Raw genomic sequence first — 15913 nt, forward strand, 5'->3', positions numbered from 1 at the left:
TAGGATCGGCGGACAAGGAAATCGCCGGACCGACTCTACACCCTTCAAGCATGAACACAACATCAGCCATTGACGGACGATCAACGACGTCTCCTCCGGTACACAACAGCCCAACTTTGATCCCTAACAAGAACTCTTCCCACTCCGAACTTTCCGGGTCAAGCTCCAACAAACCCGGTTCCAGCAACTCAACGATCTGACCCTTTTGTAACTGTCTCTTCACCCATTTCACTATATCTTCATCCTCCGTGAAAATCACTGCTTTTTTCCCCGTTAAGATCTCTAACAACACGATCCCAAAGCTGTAGACGTCGCTCTCTTTACTTGCTTCCCCCGTTAACGATGCTTCGGGTGCAATGTAACCTAAAGACCCGACCGGAGTGGATGAAGTTGACGGTTCTTCAGCGGGAGTCAATGCAGTCAATCTATCTAAACCGAACTCTGACAAGTGAGCTTCGAAATCTGCATCGAAGAGGACGTTTTGCGGTTTTAGATCGCCGTGAATGATTGTTAAAGAATGCAAGAAGGAGAGTCCTCTAGCGATTCCAAGAGCGATGAGATGACGCATCGGCCAGTTCAAGACATGTCCGTCTTGGTGTGATGCTTCTTGCAAAAGCGTGGAGAGGTTTCCGTTGGGCATGTAGTCGTAAACAAGAAGTCTTAGATCAGGCGGTCCGCAGTAATATCCTCTCAAGACCGTAATGTTCTTGTGCTTCACTCTACCTAAAGCCTCTGCTTGATTACGGAACGTTGCGTCGGTTATCGAAGCACCGTCCATGAGTCTCCGAACCGACAGTACCATCCCGTCTCTAAACGTCGCCTTGAAAACCAACCCGTACCTTCCTCGACTCAATACATTTTCTTCGTCGAACTGTCTCGTGGCTTCTAAAGTTTCAGCTAGTGTGATCTTGTTGTTGAACATAACAAGTTTAGGTCCTCCATTGTTGTCTTCTCCTCTTGTCCCACCAGAACTAGCCCTGGATGTACGTGATGGTGTCCCTTTCTTGTCCCGAGTCAAACCCAATCTTAGTTTGTTCCGCCATCTCCATAAACTAAACACATAACCACAACAACAGAGTAACAACAACAAAGCTCCAGCCACTGCTAGTGTCACCAATAGGATTAGCTTTCTCCTTCTTCGTCGCCGAATTTTTGGACATTCTATACCGAGCGGTTTACCGCAAAGCCTCGGGTTATTAACAAAGCCGGACGGATTAGGAAAACGCGCAGCTAGAGCTGTTGGAATCTCCCCTTGTAAGCTGTTTCTTGATACGTTGAAGTAGCTCAGAGACTGAAGTCGAGAAAGACTTGATGGTATAGTGGAATTCAATCTGTTGGAAGAAAGATCCAACGCCGTTAAGTTCACCAATCTTGATAAAGTTTCAGGTATTCGACCCGATAGAGAATTCGAATTAAGCAGGAGAGACTCTAGAGACGAATCTTTAGAAACCTGATCAGGAACACTCCCTGTTAAACTGTTGTGACCCAAATCAAGCTTCCTCAAACGAGACAATTTAGAAACGTAAACCGGAATGTGACCCTTTAACCGGTTCCAACCGAGCTCAAGAACCTCAAGACGAGAGCAATTCCCAATCTCCGGCGGGATTGAACCAGAGATCCGATTGTGAGACAGGGAAAGCACTTGTAATGATTTGAGAAACCCATAGGTGGAAGGGATACGTCCGGAAAATGAATTGGAACTGAGATTTAAGTACTTAAGACTAACCAAGCTGCTGAAACCTTCCGGTACGACGCCGTCGAACTCGTTGTTTCCAAGAGCAACCACTTGAAGATCCGGTAAACCAAAGAGCTCGACTGGTAACTGACCGGAGATACTCTGTTTACTTAAATCCAAAACCCGAAGCTTCATTAAACCGCTAACACTAACCGGAATCCGATCCGTTAACCCGCATCCACTTAGGTTTAAAACACTCAAGCTCTTTAAGTCACCCACATTGGCCGGAATTTCACCGGAAAATCTATTGAAGCTGAGATTAAGAACGCTAAGATTAGCTAGCTTCGTTATCTCCGACGGTATGATTCCAGCGAGATGATTCTCGTTGAGACTCAACGTCTCGAGTCCGTGTAACGTAAGAAGATCCGATGTAATCCGACCCGAGAACCCGTTTCTTCCGAGAGATACCGTTGTCAGGCTCCGTAACTGACTAAAAAACCCCGGAATCTGACCCGAGAACTTGTTCCCTTCGAAATCAACGACACGCAACGATCTGCAGTTTCCGAGACTCGTCGGGATTTCACCAACGAACGAATTGTTAGCTACTCTCAGCTCCTGAAGCGCCGCGAAGCTCCCAATTTGACCCGGAATACCGCCGGAGAAACCGTTTCTAGATAAATCCAAAACGATTAAAGAGGTCAAATCAGTCAACCACGCGGGAAAATCGCCATCAATGCGATTCTCGTGAACGTCGAGGATCTCCAAATTAGGGTTCACGCAAGACGGCGGCTTAGCTATCCCCGTGAAGTTATTAACTCCTAATTGAATGATCCGCATGGACGAATTGTAACCGTAATAGCCACATACAAGACTCGCCGGTACTGTTCCGGTTAATGAATTCTCCGATAATGAAATCACCTGGAGGTTTGGGATCTTCCCGAGAGTCGCCGGGATTAAACCGGTGAGGGAGTTCTCGGTTACGCTGAAGTGAATAAGCGACGAACAGTTTGATAATGCAGATGGTATTGTGCCTTGTAACTCGTTTGAGTCTAGCCATAGGTACTCTAGGTCTCGTAGTTGTCCCAATGTCGCCGGGATCTCACCGGAGAAACGGTTGTACGAGAGGTTGATGAGCTGGAGAGATGATTTCGCCGTGAAATTCGCCGGAATCTTGCCGGAGATTGCGTTGGAAGACAAATCTACGTAACGGAGACTCTTCGAGACTGTGACGCCGGAGATGTTTCCGGTGAGTGAGTTGTGAGCAGCGTTGAGGANTAATCCGACCCGAGAACCCGTTTCTTCCGAGAGAGAGCGTTGTCAGGCTCCGTAACTGACTAAAAAACCCCGGAATCTGACCCGAGAACTTGTTCCCTTCGAAATCAACGACACGCAACGATCTGCAGTTTCCGAGACTCGTCGGGATTTCACCAACGAACGAATTGTTAGCTACTCTCAGCTCCTGAAGCGCCGCGAAGCTCCCAATTTGACCCGGAATACCGCCGGAGAAACCGTTTCTAGATAAATCCAAAACGATTAAAGAGGTCAAATCAGTCAACCACGCGGGAAAATCGCCATCAATGCGATTCTCGTGAACGTCGAGGATCTCCAAATTAGGGTTCACGCAAGACGGCGGCTTAGCTATCCCCGTGAAGTTATTAACTCCTAATTGAATGATCCGCATGGACGAATTGTAACCGTAATAGCCACATACAAGACTCGCCGGTACTGTTCCGGTTAATGAATTCTCCGATAATGAAATCACCTGGAGGTTTGGGATCTTCCCGAGAGTCGCCGGGATTAAACCGGTGAGGGAGTTCTCGGTTACGCTGAAGTGAATAAGCGACGAACAGTTTGATAATGCAGATGGTATTGTGCCTTGTAACTCGTTTGAGTCTAGCCATAGGTACTCTAGGTCTCGTAGTTGTCCCAATGTCGCCGGGATCTCACCGGAGAAACGGTTGTACGAGAGGTTGATGAGCTGGAGAGATGATTTCGCCGTGAAATTCGCCGGAATCTTGCCGGAGATTGCGTTGGAAGACAAATCTACGTAACGGAGACTCTTCGAGACTGTGACGCCGGAGATGTTTCCGGTGAGTGAGTTGTGAGCAGCGTTGAGGACTTGGAGGTTCCTGAGATTCAATATCTCCGGTGGGAAATCGCCGGAGAAGGAGTTGTAGTGGAGGTAAAGCGCTCTAAGGAAGACGCAGCGGGAGAGAGAAGAAGGAACGGCGCCGTTTATGTCGTTTGAGTGGAGACTGAGTTTACGGAGCTGAGTTAACTCACCGAGTCGAGGACTGAGGTGGCCTGAAAGGCGGAGACGAGGGAGACGAAGCTCTCGTACACGGTCGGAGAAGCAGGAAACGCCGTGCCAGTCGCATGGAGCTGAGGGAGACGATTGGTTCCATGATTCGAGAGCGCCTAGAGGGTCGTGGAGTGAGAGTTTGAACGATGTGAGTGCTTGTATCTCTGATGAGACGGCGGTGGTGTGGTGGAATCTGGAGAAGAATACGGTGGAGAAGAAGGTTAAGTGAAGGAATAAAATGACCGTTGCGGCCATTAGAGAGGAGAAAAGGAAAGATCCTTTTTATTTTTTGCAGAGATGATTTTTAGTTGTTTCGTTCTAATAATATAAGAGAGGAGCGTAGTAGGGAGGGAGAGTGTAACGACATCGTTTTTGGATTCCACTATATGGAAAGTCTTGGGATTATGTGAATTTTTTGTTGTTCCCCAAAAAGCTAATTATATAAAGAAAGAAAATGTTTTTGTTGTACTTTAAACAAAACTATACACATTTGGATCGATTGATAGAAAAATCTCACCAACATCTATGATAAACCGAGATCTTGTCGTACATTTAGATTAGTCCTGACCTCAGGGTTCTGTCTAATTCTCTCGAACTCACGTTTAAGCAAAGACACCGGCTTATACTAAATTGGGAGTATATGTGATAAACTATAAGAGATAATCTCACCAAGCATTAGACATATTGTCAAAAGTATAAGCATTATGACTTATAAGAATATATCATAGGTGGGTATGGTTTTTGTATTCGTATACATGTGCGTGTATGACACAGTATCTGCATTATGTTTGTAGCTACCAATGTTGTGACAAATGTTACGACCAACTCTGCATCTCTCACGGCCAGTTAAATCACAAACTACCAAATCGTACATATTTTCTCACCAAGGTTGCATTTTTTTACTTATTGAACATTTATGTACTACTTTATAAATGATTAGATTATGAATTTTTAGTTTCATTTTTCAAAGCTTGTTTGTTTAAAAACCGAGAAGCATTGATTCAAAATTTTGTTTTTCAGTTAATTAGGTTCTTGGTTCACCTACGGTTTCCACAAACCCAAAGAGACCTGCCTTTGTAATTGTAAAACAAAATTAATGTTTTTTTTTTGCCTTTTCCGTTAGTAAAAACCACTTTGTTCAGTAGTGACACTGAGTATATGAGACATATAGATAATGTAGAGAAATGCAACAACAACAAAAAAAACAATAATGTAGATAAGTAGATTGTTAGAAAAAATGTATTTAATTATGCCACTGATTTCACAAAGATAATCTAACATAAAATGATATTTCAATCCAAGAATCATAATTTCTGCCGTAATAGGTGGACCACAAGAACAAGACATAAAGCCGAAAGAGACTAGTTTAATCAAGTACACGAGTCTGTTGTCCAAAAAAATCAAGTACACGAGTTTGTGTGGACTAATTGTAGTCAACCTATATTAACGTATTAGTAAGATTTACCAACGCTGTTAGTCACAAATCCGTTGTAGTCTAGCTGGTCAGGATACTCGGCTCTCACCCGAGAGACCCGGGTTCGAGTCCCGGCAACGGAGTATATTTTTTGTTTTGTTTTGCTGTGTCTAATATAATTGGGCTATTGGGCTTATTGAGTTGAGTTTTCTTAGGAAATATAAAAGCCCCAAATCATATGCTCTTTTTCTCCGGTTAAGGCCCAATTAGTTTTTGACTAATCCCGAATATCCGGTTTTGCTCTGTTCCAGAAAAGGAAAAAATCCAATTAATATGCACAAGTGACCTTCCCCGCCGTCGGCAAACACCGTTGGTTTGATTCATTCATACTCTCTGCTTAGGTCTCTCTGTGTTTTGTTATCCTTTTGTGGAGATTCGTATCTTCGAGATCGTTGAAGGATGGGAGTACCTTCGTTTTACCGGTGGTTGGCTGAGAAGTATCCGCTGTTAGTGGCGGATGTTATCGAGGAAGAGCCTGTTGAAATCGAAGGCATCAAGATACCCGTTGATACTAGTAAACCTAACCCTAACAATCTCGAATACGATAATCTCTATCTCGACATGAACGGGATTATCCATCCTTGCTTCCACCCTGAAGATAGGGTAACGTTTCCTTCTCTCCTTCTTCATTGTTTTAATTTATTGAGACGGATTAGGGTTTTCAAATTTGATACTTTTTTTCATCTCATAAAACTGTAGCATCGATTTAGGAGAGTGCTGATGTTTTGAAATTATTAAAGTCTATGTTTTTTTTTTATTGCAGCCATCTCCGACTACCTTTGAGGAGGTGTTTCAGTGTATGTTTGACTACATTGATAGGCTTTTCGTGATGGTACGGCCAAGGAAGTTGCTCTATATGGCTATTGGTAAGTATTCTTTTTATCAGGCAACATAAAGTATTAAGCTTTAAGCATACTCTTCTTAATCTTTTGTGTATGTTTTGATTGGGTCTTAGATGGTGTTGCTCCAAGAGCTAAAATGAATCAACAGAGGTCTAGACGGTTTAGATCCGCTAAAGATGCATCCGATGCTGTATGTTCTTTTTTATCCCCCCCATACTGGCATTGGGTTTCTACTGTGTAGTTTCCTCAGCCAGACAAACTTCGTTTTTCTTTTGCTATTTACTTTCATCTAGGCATGCTCCTGATGTTTGTTGTGTTCTTGATTCGTTTCCTTACGTGCCTATTTTTTTCTTTCTTTTATTTCCGTTAACGAGTCTCCTTCCTTTTCAATGGAAATCTGTTGACATTGTAATAATGTTACAGGCTGCTGAAGAAGAACGGCTGCGAGAGGAGTTTGAGAGGGAGGGTAGAAGACTCCCTCCAAAAGTGGACTCTCAAGTGTTTGATTCTAATGTTATTACACCTGGAACTGAATTCATGGGTGTTCTATCTATAGCGCTGCAATATTATGTGCACCTTAGACTTAATCATGATGTTGGTTGGAAAAATATTAAGGTATTTGTGATGTTTATAGTTGTTGCTTCCCTATTAGTTCTTGACATTTTCTCAGTCTTCTTCACACAATTTATGACTAATTTTGCACCTAACCGTTGAACTGCATAGGTTATCCTTTCGGACGCAAATGTTCCAGGTGAAGGGGAGCATAAAATTATGTCATACATTCGGCTTCAAAGAAATCTTCCTGGTTTTGATCCAAACACTCGGCATTGCTTGTATGGACTGGTATGATTCTTCATTTTCTAATGTCTACTTGCACCAAAAACTATCCTGAGGTCTTGATTACTTATTCATTTGCTTGGCCTTCACTTTCTAGTGTGTTATATTAACTAGTGAGGCTCATATTGACCTGCTTTCTTTAACAGGATGCTGACTTAATTATGTTGGGCTTGGCGACGCATGAAGTTCATTTTTCAATTCTTCGAGAGGTTTTTGATTTACGCTTCCGCATGTTTTTGTATGCAATTATGTGTTTAAGGGCTCTTTTATATTTCCTCGTGAAATAATTCTGTTTTCAAATCTTCAAATTCTGTTTTCTTCCTGGGTAACTAAGCTGAATTTTAAAATTTTATCCTACGATTTAGGTGGTTTATACTCCTGGACAGCAGGATAAATGCTTCTTGTGTGGTCAAATGGGCCATATGGCTGCAAATTGTGAAGGAAAAGCAAAGAAAAGGGCAGGGGAATTTGATGAGAAAGGCGATGGAAGTGATTTCGTCAAAAAGCCATATCAGGTAAAAATTCATGACCAAGTTCATAACACGATCAGCAGGTTTTTGAGATACAGTCTTTAAGTTTGATATTATTGTCAAGTCTAATGTCTTTGTTTCTTTTTGTCAGTTCCTCCATATTTGGGTTCTTAGAGAATACCTGGAGCTTGAAATGAGGATTCCCAACCCTCCATTTGAGATTGATCTAGAGCGCATTGTTGATGATTTTATCTTCATATGTTTCTTTGTGGGCAATGATTTCTTACCACATATGCCGACATTGGAGATTCGAGAGGTTTGTGTTGACTGGATTTGGATTTCATTTTGAATTATTGGTGTAAAGAACCTTCAAGGGATACCTTAGTTTGAAAAGATACTTTAGAATTGGTGGTAGTGGGTTCAATGTCTAAGGCATATGTCAATTCCGTTACATCACATTTTAAATTATTGTTTGATAAAGCGTTGCTGTAACTCTTCATTTCTCCAGGGTGCTATCAACTTGCTTATGGCTGTTTACAAGAAGGAATTTCGGTCATTTGACGGCTATTTAACTGATGGGTGCAAGGTGCTTATTCTCCATTGATAGTGGACTAGTTTACTCAAATAATTCGTTTTCCAATTTACCCTTAGGTGACATGGTTTTGACTTCATCTTTTAATGTTATCCCCTCCAGCCAAATTTAAAGAGGGTGGAACAGTTTATTCAGGCTGTTGGATCGTACGAAGATAAGATATTTCAGAAGAGAGCCAGGTTACATCAGGTTAGAAAACGTACTTCTTTTTGGCCTTATAGTGAGGCACATTACCTGAGTAGCTAATTATCTGCTATCAATATATCTGATATTATGTGAGTGGCACACAATTCCCTTTCCCACTTGGTTGTATGATATATTATTGTTATAAAGTTTTAGTACTAGAGCTTGCAGAGATATTAATACTTCCCCGGAGTTTTTTTATATAATATATAATTGCATTTTCAACTGTATTGGGCTCCATGTATATTGTTAAGCTTCGTAGAGTGAATGTGAATCTTGTTTGCTTTGCAAGTATATTTATTGCTACGTTGTGGTCATTTGGAAACCCTTGACCAATAAAACCTGCTGGAAACCTCTGCACATAAGTGATGACTCTGTAANGTGGGTTCAATGTCTAAGGCATATGTCAATTCCGTTACATCACATTTTAAATTATTGTTTGATAAAGCGTTGCTGTAACTCTTCATTTCTCCAGGGTGCTATCAACTTGCTTATGGCTGTTTACAAGAAGGAATTTCGGTCATTTGACGGCTATTTAACTGATGGGTGCAAGGTGCTTATTCTCCATTGATAGTGGACTAGTTTACTCAAATAATTCGTTTTCCAATTTACCCTTAGGTGACATGGTTTTGACTTCATCTTTTAATGTTATCCCCTCCAGCCAAATTTAAAGAGGGTGGAACAGTTTATTCAGGCTGTTGGATCGTACGAAGATAAGATATTTCAGAAGAGAGCCAGGTTACATCAGGTTAGAAAACGTACTTCTTTTTGGCCTTATAGTGAGGCACATTACCTGAGTAGCTAATTATCTGCTATCAATATATCTGATATTATGTGAGTGGCACACAATTCCCTTTCCCACTTGGTTGTATGATATATTATTGTTATAAAGTTTTAGTACTAGAGCTTGCAGAGATATTAATACTTCCCCGGAGTTTTTTTATATAATATATAATTGCATTTTCAACTGTATTGGGCTCCATGTATATTGTTAAGCTTCGTAGAGTGAATGTGAATCTTGTTTGCTTTGCAAGTATATTTATTGCTACGTTGTGGTCATTTGGAAACCCTTGACCAATAAAACCTGCTGGAAACCTCTGCACATAAGTGATGACTCTGTAACTTGATCCATTTAAAGAAATTTACATGGTTCAACATTGTTTTTGTATCTCGACAAGACTTGTATTGATGGATCATCTTGCTCTGTTTATATCAGAGGCAAGCGGAAAGAGTAAAGCGAGATAAAGCTCAAACAAGAAGAATGGATGATGCAGCTCCGACAGTTCAACCAGATTCTCTTGTTCCAGTTGCACGATTTAGTGGTTCTCGACTTGCTTCGGCTCCTACTCCGTCACCATTTCAGTCTAATGATGGCATGTCTGCTCCACATCCAAAAGTTCGACGTTTATCTTCGGGATCCAGTGTTGGTGCTGCTATTGTTGACGTCGAGAACAGTCTCGAATCTGATGTATGCATTCCTTTCCTGTAGAGGCATCATGTGATTTTAACTCCTTTGTCACTGTTTAGTTGAGAGTTGATGAACCTGATATATGTGAGCAATTATTAATTTAATTACTTATTTCAGGAACACGAGAACAAAGAAGAGCTAAAAACAAAGCTCAAGGAGTTAATTCGTGAGAAATCAGATGCTTTCAACTCGGATACTACTGAAGAGGACAAGGTTCTTTCTAATGAATTATAATTAGATTTATAGTTAAAGTAGTAATTTCTTTTTCTTTCCAGTTACCCTTTTACTGTCAATCTTTGGGTCTCCCTTCATTCCTGAAAATGGTTTTCATTTGCATAGGTGAAGCTAGGGGAACCAGGATGGAGAGAAAGATATTATGAAGAGAAGTTCTCAGTAGTAACCCCTGAAGAAATGGAAAGAGTGCGGAAGGATGTTGTAAGTTTGAGAATGATATATAATTTATTTGGTTCCACTTCTGGAAAGGTCCTAATTTGTGAAACATTCTTTTGTACAGGTTTTGAAGTATACAGAAGGCCTTTGTTGGGTCATGCATTATTACATGGAAGGTGTTTGTTCATGGCAGTGGTGAGTTCCTACACTTCAATATTTCGTTTTTCCTGAGCAACTTCTCCTACTGATCCGTTTTGGATTGCTTTCTTTGATGTATTTTATTTTCATTTATGTTTTAAGATTTTCATTTGAAGTGCCAGAAATTTTTGCTTGTTGAGTTGTCTTTTGTTTTCTTTATGCTTTCCTTCTAAACAGAACGCAGGCGTTATTTGAAAGAAAAGTAAATGTTTTTTTGCCTTAGTATTTTAGGTTTTGCTATCTATCCTTGTTCTGATAGAGTTTACTATGTTACATCTATATCTTTGTACTAGACACTATATTTGCTTGTTAGATTGTAGGTCTTTATTGACTGTGAAAGGTTATAGATTTCACTCCTGATATAATTGTACTTTACTGTTACAGGTTTTATCCTTATCATTATGCACCATTTGCTTCTGATCTGAGGGATTTGGGAGAGCTGGATATTAAGTTTGAGTTAGGAACTCCTTTTAAGCCTTTCAATCAACTTCTTGGGGTGTTCCCAGCAGCAAGGTATACCTTGGGCATCAATGCTTTTTCTCTATCTTTTCTACATTATTGTTTCCTCTCTATGGCATATCTATAATCGTTACTTCATTTGGTGGTCAGTGCGCATGCACTTCCAGAGCGCTACCGGACCTTGATGACTGATCCCACCTCTCCTATCATTGATTTTTACCCAACTGGTAGTGCTTCCTTTCCTTGTAAAGATTCCATCTTTTCCTGAGTATCCATTTTTGTTACAACTTATATCTACATTGCTTTCTATTGTTCTTTTTTAGATTTTGAGGTCGACATGAATGGAAAGCGTTTTTCCTGGCAGGTAGACTTTGTTTTTCTTGATCGCTTCCTTATGTATTGGAAACACAATCACTATATTTTGAACGCATTTTTTTTTTCATCAAAGGGAATTGCTAAGCTGCCTTTCATTGATGAAAAGCGCCTACTAGAAGCTGTTTCCGAAGTGGAATTTACATTGACGGTAAGCTGCCCTATACGCCTTTCCTTCACATCAAAATGTGTGCTTCCAAAAAGATGGATTTTAAAGTGCTCTCTTTTTAATCTGTAGGATGAAGAGAGGCGTAGAAACAGCAGGATGTGTGATATGCTTTTCACAGCAACGTCTCATCGCCTGGCTGAACTCATCTTTTCACTTGACAACCACTGTCGGCAATTAAGTGACAGGGAGAGAGTAGACTTTAAGGTTAAGATCAAACCTGAGCTCAGGTTTGTAGAACATACCTCATTTTTTCTTATGTTTTATGACTTCATGATGGATGAGTATGAAGTAAGTTGGTCAGTTGGATATCTCACTAAGGCCAACAATACCAAGTCGGTTTCCTGATGTTCTTAGAACTACTTGCAGTGATGGTATGAATGGCTACTTGACTCCGTGTTCAGGGGAGACTCACCCGCCAATATTCAGGTCCCCAATGGAGGGTATGGAGGACATCTTGACCAACCAAGTCATGTGAGATCACAGACCTAATTTCAAGATGTTCAAAGCTTAAATTGATTAAACATGCGATACTGATTTATTATTTTCATTGCTTCTCAGATGTTGCATTTACAGGCTTCCAGATGCACATGAACATATAACCAGGCCTCCTCCTGGTGTCATCTTCCCTGAGAAGGTAGATGATAACATTTTGTCTTATCTGTGACTTTTATGGACTTTTACTATTTTAGCTCATTGCCTAAGAAACTTATTATGAGTGACCTCTGTGGGTAAATCTTATTGGTATTTGGTAGCTTAAGTTGGTTGTTTTCTCTCGTCTATTCAGATTGTGGACGTAGGAGACTTAAAACCCCCACCTGCTCTGTGGCACGAGGAAAATGGAAGGAGACCGATGCATAATAATCATGGGATGCATAATAATCATGGGCATCATAATAATCACGGGATGCATAATAATCATGGGATGCATAATAATCAGGGGAGGTAATAAAATCAATCAAACCAAGTAAAAAAGAAGGCCTGTGTTTGAAATAGTATGAATTGGTAGTGTTGAATATCAAAATTGCTATTCTCTTTTTCAATTCTGTAGGCAAAACCCACCTGGAAGTGTATCTGGGAGGCATCTGGGAGATGCAGCACATCGTCTTGTCTCCAACAGCTTACAGATGGGAACAGACCGACATGGATATCAGACACCAGCAGATGTACATGCTCAGCATCCTCCTGGTTACGGCTACAATACTCAGCAGTATGTTCCACCAATTCCTTACCAACATGGTGGTTATATGGCTCCACCTGGCGTGCAAGGTTATGCTCAGCCGCCTCCTTACCAAAGTCGAGGTGGGTACCAACCTCGTGGACCCAGTGGGAGATTCCCATCAGAGCCTTACCAGAGCCAATCACGGGGAGGTCACCATGACACTAGAGGAGGAGGAGGGTATTCTGGTAATCATCATAATCAACAACAACAACAACAACAACAACAATGGCATGGTCAAGGCGGGTCCGAACATAATAACTCACGAGGGTATGGTGATCAGCATCATCATCAACAAGGTGGTGACCGCGACCGCAGAGGAGGAGGAAGAGGAAGAGGGAGAGGAAGTCATCATCATGATCAAGGCGGGAATTCGTTTTCCGCTTTGCGTCCTAGGCATCGATATTAAGCAAAATGGTGGTACTACTCTTGACTCTGTCCTAACCGTATCAACCATCAGGTGTAGTTGAACTTCGTTTCATACGTTTACTTGTAAACGGTTTGTTGTATCATTAGAATTGGGCGGCTCTTCTTGGTCTTTGGTTAATGGGAATAAGAGCAGTTGGGAAACTAAAGATTACCTTAGTTTTGCATACCCCTTTACAACATTTTTATTTATTTATCATTTGGTGTATCAGTTATACTTATATACAGACGCTTTGTATTGTTTGTTTTTAAACGATTGGTTTATTCGGTTCAACTTTAACACATCAGCTGTTTCTTTACTGCTTTTCCTCTTAGTACGTGATTACGTTTCGCCTCCGGATCAAAACCAATATTAATTTATGGGTTCTGGGATTTCGAACTAAATGGTTTGGGTAGGGGAGATTTAAGTTATAGAAAAAATCCATAACAATACAAGGCACAAGCAACAATACAAGGCACAAGCTACGTTACACGAGTAAGTATAGAATATAGCAAATCAAGTCCATGAGATAAGATATTCTACTTGTTCCGGACTCGAGATGAAGCTCAAAACTGACAGGGAATTAGCAGCAATAGCTTCTCTAACCCTTGGAGACAAGTTAAAGACACTGGTTCCGTTTGGATGTTGCCTCTGTAGACAGCTCGACTGCCGCATCTGCATGTGTACTGGATGAGGACATACAAGTCATCATTCCACCAGGCGTACACATTGGGTATTAACTCGAGGTTGTTAGGTTGAAGAAGCATGAAAATACATTGATCATTCAAAAATAATGACTAGACGCTAACGGTGGATGATTAGAACGGTGACTAGTCATATTATAATTATGGAAATTACTCTTGACAAAATTAATATTATCTTCTTAACCTCATAATATTATTTGGGTAAAACTTTTTTTAAATATCGTTTAAATCATGAAATCAATAATTTTATAAATCTATTGCATAATTAAGTTCAATGAATATTTATAATTATTACATCAATGATTTTTTTAAGCCAAATAATATTATTTGGATAAAACAATTACAAAAAAACTTTTCTTAACACACGAAATCAATGATTTATCAACCTATTGCATAATTAATTTCAAAAACATTTCTTAATCAAAACACATAGTCAATGATTTTTTTTGTCAACAACTTTAATTGATCAGCTTGAATAAGCCAATGCGAAGGAACATTGGTTACATAGTGATTTTGTTAATAATTTCTGATAAGTTTGATACTATTTATCAACTAATTAAGAAATATTTTTTTGATTTTTCTTTAAAAAATCATTGATGTAATAACTAATAAGAGTCGTAATTAAGTAATATTTTTTGAAATTAATTATGCAATATGTTTAAAAAATCATTGATTAATTTTAAAAATATTTTGTGAAATTTTTACGCAAATAACGTCATTTAGTTTAAAAATATTAATTTTGTTAAGAGTATTTTTTTGTAATTGTAATTTTTACGTCGTGCCTCAACAACGTCAAGTCATGCATTATGAGCATCCACATCATGCCTCATTAGCATTTTTACATTAGTTAATGCGGATTTTAACACTACTAATAAGAGTTCAGTTTTAAATGTTTGCTGTGGGAACCGATGAAGAAGACTCTGTTTACATGCGATGAATGTGGAAAAGGGTTCCGGTACGAGAAATGTTATTCGAATCATCGAGCGGTTATGCATTTTTCGACGAAACTGAAGGTTTAGGAAGAAACCATGATGAGTATGTGTCGTAGCTTAAGTCTTGTGAGGAAGAAGAAAAAATCGAGACTGGTTAGGTTACAAGAAGACTTAATTTTCTTGTTCGTTTACTACATTTACTGAGTCGCGTTCTGCTTTTGCTGCGAATGACGAAGAGTTAGAAGTTGTGGATTGTTTGATTCTTTTGTCTAAGAGTAATAGTAGTCCCAAGTTTGTAGCGGACTTATAATTTGGGTTGTTTGCGCAACAAGAAACCTCAAAAAGGTGAAGACTTTGATTCTGGGTTTTTCAGTAATGAGCAAAGACTTATGGAAGAAGAGGTTACTTCTCCAGTGATTTTCAAAGGACCAACGAGTTTCTGAGGAGTTAAGCATGAAGTGGATCAGATGAAACTGGGTTTTACAGAACTGAGCTTGGAGTAAGGGCTATCAAAGTCTAATGATTCAGATACTGAGATGATTACTAAGTCTGATAGGAAGAACGTTGACCATGAATGATGGTTGTGCAACAAAATATTCTCGTCCTATCAAGACTCTAGGAGTAGGAGGTCATCAGACTTATCATAGGATGAGCAAAAGTAAGAACAAGATGGAGGAAATAATGAGAGAACATCATACATTTGAAGAGATAATAAGAACATAGATAGTTAGAGAAATAGTAAGAACATCATACAAATACTAAAACTAACAAAATACATTAGAGATAAGATGAGAACAACAGAAAAGATTACAAAAGAAGGCATGGTTAACAACCTATTCCAAGCAAACAACAACAGTAGGTAGATAGATAGACCTATTCCAAGCTAACAACAACAGTAGGTAGATAGATAGACCTATTCCAAGCTAACAACAACAGTAGGTAGATAGAAGAACAAAGAACAACCGCTAACCGCTAATAGCACTCCAAATGGGAAGAGATTTAGAGACAGTACTCCAGTAATTCGTCATGATGCAGGCACAACAATACAACTACAAGCAAATTCATGCAACAGTGTCTACACAACAAAACAAGAAAAGAGCTGACCTAGTGCTGTATCTTCTCACGTTCATAGAAATAACTCTCCACGGCAGATCCAACAGCTGAGATCAGGTCGGGCGTATCCCAAAGAGCATGATACAAGCATGCCGTGTGAATAACATGGCG

At 39.9% G+C, this 15913-nt stretch overlaps 2 protein-coding genes and 1 non-coding gene across 4 annotated transcripts in view; 2 read left to right on the plus strand and 1 right to left on the minus strand.

The window, feature by feature from the left end:
- The window catches only part of LOC104751438 (probable LRR receptor-like serine/threonine-protein kinase At4g36180), an 8143-nt gene extending 3818 nt beyond the window's left edge, over positions 1-4325 (minus strand). The window contains exons 1-2 of the mRNA XM_019237538.1: positions 3438-4325; positions 4-2593 (exon numbers count right to left, since the gene is read on the minus strand). Of these exons, the coding sequence (XP_019093083.1) occupies positions 4-2593; positions 3438-4232 (3385 nt within the window). The 5' untranslated portion in view covers positions 4233-4325. The remainder of the gene's footprint in view (positions 1-3; positions 2594-3437) is intronic.
- Positions 5462-5534, plus strand: TRNAE-CUC. The gene has a single exon. It is a non-coding gene; the product is annotated as a tRNA-Glu (tRNA).
- LOC104751439 (5'-3' exoribonuclease 3) lies at positions 5716-13355 on the plus strand. Of its 2 annotated transcripts, XM_010473377.2 has the most exons (23): positions 5716-6054; positions 6215-6317; positions 6407-6483; positions 6717-6908; positions 7017-7136; positions 7277-7339; positions 7496-7645; positions 7752-7916; positions 8109-8186; positions 8295-8381; positions 9592-9843; positions 9961-10056; positions 10183-10278; positions 10358-10428; positions 10816-10944; positions 11041-11117; positions 11214-11254; positions 11339-11413; positions 11501-11658; positions 11798-11902; positions 11990-12065; positions 12216-12373; positions 12480-13355. In XM_010473377.2, the coding sequence occupies exons 1-23, from the start codon at positions 5851-5853 to the stop codon at positions 13054-13056; spliced, it is 3150 nt and encodes a 1049-aa protein (XP_010471679.1). In that variant the 5' UTR covers positions 5716-5850; the 3' UTR covers positions 13057-13355. The 2 variants fall into 2 exon arrangements, with proteins under 2 accessions (XP_010471679.1, XP_010471680.1); XM_010473378.1 differs by lacking the exons at positions 5716-6054; positions 6215-6317; positions 6407-6483 and having other exon boundaries at positions 6826-6908; positions 7030-7136.

Source organism: Camelina sativa, chromosome 16 (genome assembly GCF_000633955.1).
Source record: "Camelina sativa cultivar DH55 chromosome 16, Cs, whole genome shotgun sequence".
Classification (NCBI taxonomy): domain Eukaryota; kingdom Viridiplantae; phylum Streptophyta; class Magnoliopsida; order Brassicales; family Brassicaceae; genus Camelina; species Camelina sativa.

Excerpts from the sequence above, each read along its gene's own strand:
- LOC104751439 (XM_010473377.2), top strand. The coding sequence starts at position 5,851 with ATGGGAGTACCTTCGTTTTACCGGTGGTTGGCTGAGAAGTATCCGCTG. Across the intron at positions 6,909-7,016 it reads TTGGTTGGAAAAATATTAAG|GTTATCCTTTCGGACGCAAA; the intron begins GTATTTGTGATG and ends TGAACTGCATAG. Across the intron at positions 10,945-11,040 it reads GGGGTGTTCCCAGCAGCAAG|TGCGCATGCACTTCCAGAGC; the intron begins GTATACCTTGGG and ends TTTGGTGGTCAG.